The sequence below is a fragment of the Cebus imitator genome, unplaced genomic scaffold (genome assembly GCF_001604975.1).
Source record: "Cebus imitator isolate Cc_AM_T3 unplaced genomic scaffold, Cebus_imitator-1.0 Scaffold85, whole genome shotgun sequence".
Taxonomy (NCBI): Eukaryota; Metazoa; Chordata; class Mammalia; order Primates; family Cebidae; genus Cebus; species Cebus imitator.
In genome coordinates this window covers 2,763,984-2,768,157 of record NW_016107400.1, presented here as the reverse complement: position 1 = coordinate 2,768,157, position 4,174 = coordinate 2,763,984, and the positions used below count along the sequence as shown (strand labels likewise).

The window sequence follows — 4,174 nt, the reverse complement described above, 5'->3', positions numbered from 1 at the left end:
GGGGTTTCACCATGTTGACCAGGATGGTCTCGATCTCTTGACCTCGTGATCCACCCGCCTTGGCCTCCCAAAGTGCTGGGATTACAAGCGTGAGCCACCACGCCCGGCCAGTTGCATAGGTTTTAAGCAGTCTGACCCAACACTGCATTTCTCATAAGCCCTAAGAGCTTAATTTATTTGATTTATGTCTTCTATATCAGTAATAAATTATGAACCATGGCAACAAAGTAAGGAGCAATGAAGGAAAAAAACATGCTTTCATAAATTCTTCTTAACGGCTACAACAGAAAAAACTGAAATAATTTTTATTAATAAAGACCCATTCTTTTTTTTTTTTTTTTTTGAGACAGAGTCTGACTCTGTCACCTAGGCTGGAGTGCAATGGCGCAATCGCAGCTCACTGCAGCCTCCATCTCCCGAGTTCATGCAATTCTCCTGCCTCAGCCTCCCAAGTAGCTGGGATTATAGACATGCACCACCAAGCCCAGCTAATGTTTGTATTTTTAGTAGAGATGGGGTTTGACCATGTTAGTCAGGCTAGTCTTGAACTCCTGACCTCAAGTGATCCATCTGCCTCAGCCTCCCAGAGTGCTGAGATTACAGGCGTGAGCCACCATGCCCAGCCTAAAGAACCATTCTTGAACCACCACTCAGAGCCTTGTTTCTGATACTTTGTCTAATATTTTGACGTTAAAGAGTCTACTGAAGGGCCAACTATATGAAGATCGCACTACAAATGAAAAAGCAAACTGAAGTAAACATTAGAAACCATAGTCCAAAAGGAAGACCTCATAGTTAATACACAGAATTAAACTATAAGTGATGTTTCAGGCAAGAACTGTTTTGGGCTGGGTGCAGTGATGCGCACTTGTAATCCCAGCTACTCAGGAGGCTGAGGCACAAAAATTACTTGAACCCAGGAAGCAGGGGTTGCAGTGAGCTAAGATCCCAATGAGAGCTAAGAGCCTGGCAACAGAGCAAGACTCTATCTCAAAAAAAAAAAAAAAAAAGGAACTCTTTCCTCCAGTTATTAATAATATTCTCAGTAATATCAAGTGGACTATGAAAGCTTCATCATTTAAATAAAATCCATCCAGGCACGCCTGTAATCCCAACTACTCAGGAGGCTGAGGCATGAGAATTACTTGAACCAGGAGGCAGCGGTAGCAGTTAGCCAAGGTTGCGCCATTGCACTCCAGCCTGGGCAGCCGTGCCAGACTGTCTCAAAAAAGAAAATCCTGGCCCAGTGTAGTGGCTCATGTTTGTAATCCCAGAGCTTTGGGAGGCTGAGACGGGATGCTCACTTGAGCTCACGAGTTTCAGACCAGCCTGGGCAACATGGCGGAAACCCCATCCTGACTAATACGAAAATTAGTTAGGCATGGTGGCATGAGCCTGTAGTCCCAGCTACTTCGGAGGATGAGGTGGGAGGATGGCTTGAGCCCAGGAAGCGGAGGTTGCAGTGAGCTGAGATCATGCCACTTCACTCCAACCTGGGGTGACAGAGCCAGACCTCGTCTCAAGAATATCTTTTAAGAAAGCCTATCAAATGGCAATAAACTGTAGCTGACTATATGCTTTCTAATAAGATAAATAAAATTAAGTGCCCATATGAATAAAGACCATTTTTTTCCCCAAAAATGTCAAATTAAGATTATTAAAATAAAGGTATCATTTGCAGTATAAAACACTTTAAGGATTCCTTACCTTTGGAACTGGTTTCTAACATTTTATTCTTGTTAATGAACACAGGTCCCTTGGTGTATCTTTTTTCTAGCAAATGTTGCCTGCCTTGTTCAGTTATTACACTTGTTATGACATAAGGGTAGTTTTCTTTTTGCAAACCATCAATATCTAAATCAAGTCTCCGTTTAACTTTCTCAAAACTGTTATCCAAAAATGGTTCATTTCCACAGGACACCATAGGTGTGTCCATCTGCTGTCGCATATTCTGGTTTTGCATCAGTAAAGGAGAAGGATTTTTTACATCATAAGACTTGTTCAGCTCCGTTTGTAAACTGCAGTTTTTCTCTGATATACTGGCTGGCTTGAGTCCACTCACAGTTCCAAAGTTTTGACTTGCTATACACTGACTGCTGGCATATGGTTCATGCAGCTTTGGCATCGCAGCACAGGTACTGTTCATTTTGTGTGCACCTCTCTCATCGGATGTTAACTGACCTTCCACAGTAACAAGTCCATGAGTAACTTTATTTTCTAAATAATTTCCTGAAGATTGACATACCTGATTTGACTTACCTAAAACCGTATCTGCTATGACTTCAGATGTATTTTTGCCTACATAAGCCTTGCTTGAACAAACGCTTGCTAAATCAATTGGTAACTTTGGCACAATTTCGGGCACATTTGTTTTTTCATCAGTATCATGAACAATTAAGTCCATTGCCTGTTCTTTTCCTTTAGGGCTTAATTCACAGGCATTTATTGGGTTATTTATAAGTATATGACATGCTGATGATGTCCTGGAACGCCTTCGATGCATTTTAGGACTCATACTTGGCTCCGGACTAGGTAATTTGGCATAAGAATCTGCGAGACTTTTGATAACATTATTTTCAGTAACAAAAGCGGGAATAACTTTAAAATCAGAATTAGGTTCTAGAACAGTGGAATGGCCAGTTTGCACAGGTATGTCCACTTTCGAAAAGCTAGCTAAAACTGGCATACTCATGCTGCTTGCTTGAGTGGAAGCACCTTGGAGAAGAACATTTGATTTATTAAGGCTTGGTTTGTCAGGAATAACTGAGACACAGTGTTTGCCTGTCAACTGGGCCTTCTCTTTAACACAGTCAGCCACTTTAACAGCATCATTTTCTTTGTCTGAATGACTCTCATTAACAATTCTCTTTGTACTACCTCTCAGACTTCGTCTAGATTGTTCTCTTTCTATATATTCCTTTGACTTTTTCATCAGATTCTGAAGACTCATTACATAGGGATCTGGGGTGACTTCTGCCAAAAGTAGTGGATCCTGTGATTCATTTATTGAGAAGAGACCATCAGAAATAAGAGTCTCTTGTGGGGTTGCTAGAGAGGTCTTTGGAAAAGCTTCATTTTCTACATGACTAATATTGGAACCATCACATTGCTTCAGAGAATTAAATCCTTCTGAATCTCTGGCTAAGTCTATTCCATTAGTTTTACATTGGTCCTCATTATCCAATGGCAAAATCCCGGCTATGTTATCAAGCTTTGCTGAAGTAGAGTGTTCAGTATGGCTTGGAAAGCTATTTGGAAATGTAGCAGGAACATTCAAGTTTCTGACTTCTGAATTAGAGTAAACCGTTTCCATCTCCCACTGATCAAAATCACTGGCATTAGGTGCTTTTCTAACCTGAAACAGGAAATTTAAAAGTTAGTATTTCCTCATTGCACAAAAAGTCTCTGATTTCACTGTTTTCTAAAATAAAACTGAAATTGAAGATTGAGAGTTCTGACATTTCAAAACATAAACCAACACTAAGTTGACAGGTTTGTATGGTATTCTGTATCACATGGGGCACAAATTATTGAAAAAACACCTACTGGTCATCCAGCCTAAGTTATTAAAGAAAAAAAGAAAATTAATCTGATACAAATATGAACATACACACACACACACACACACACACACACAGAGATATTCATATATCTGTGCAATTTAATCTTGGATAGAAGCACTCTCCTTAACTTTCTTCCAGTCATATGTTACTAACATTAAAATAGCTATCATCCAAGGATAATAATATATGCAATAAACAGTAAGTTTATTAGCGATCATCCAAGGATGGTAATATATGCAATAAACAGCAAGTAATGAAATGTCTTACATAAACAATTCCCCTCTAGCAAAACTTGTCCAGGACATTGATTAAACAAATATGATTCAGTAATAACACTCCTGCACCCACATGCTTACTCCAAAGTTTAACTAAAATCCCTCCATAAAATGAGGCAAATTTGTAGTAAACAATAGCTCAGCCAGGCAGCTTAAATCATTTAGAAATAAGAAATATTTCAACTTAAAACTCAATTCATTAAAACAAAATTCAAGGCCGGGCACGGTGGCTCAAGCCTGTAATCCCAGCACTTTGGGAGGCCAAGGCGGGTGGATCACGAGGTCAAGAGATCGAGACCATCCTGGTCAACATGGTGAAACCCCGTCTCTACTAAA

At 39.9% G+C, this 4,174-nt stretch overlaps 1 protein-coding gene across 1 annotated transcript in view; it reads right to left on the bottom strand.

Moving 5' to 3' along the window:
- The window catches only part of CCP110 (centriolar coiled-coil protein 110), a 27,738-nt gene that overhangs the window by 12,665 nt on the left and 10,899 nt on the right, over window positions 1-4,174 (bottom strand). The window contains 1 exon segment of the mRNA XM_037740544.1: window positions 1,708-3,355. Within this exon segment, the coding sequence (XP_037596472.1) occupies window positions 1,708-3,355 (1,648 nt within the window).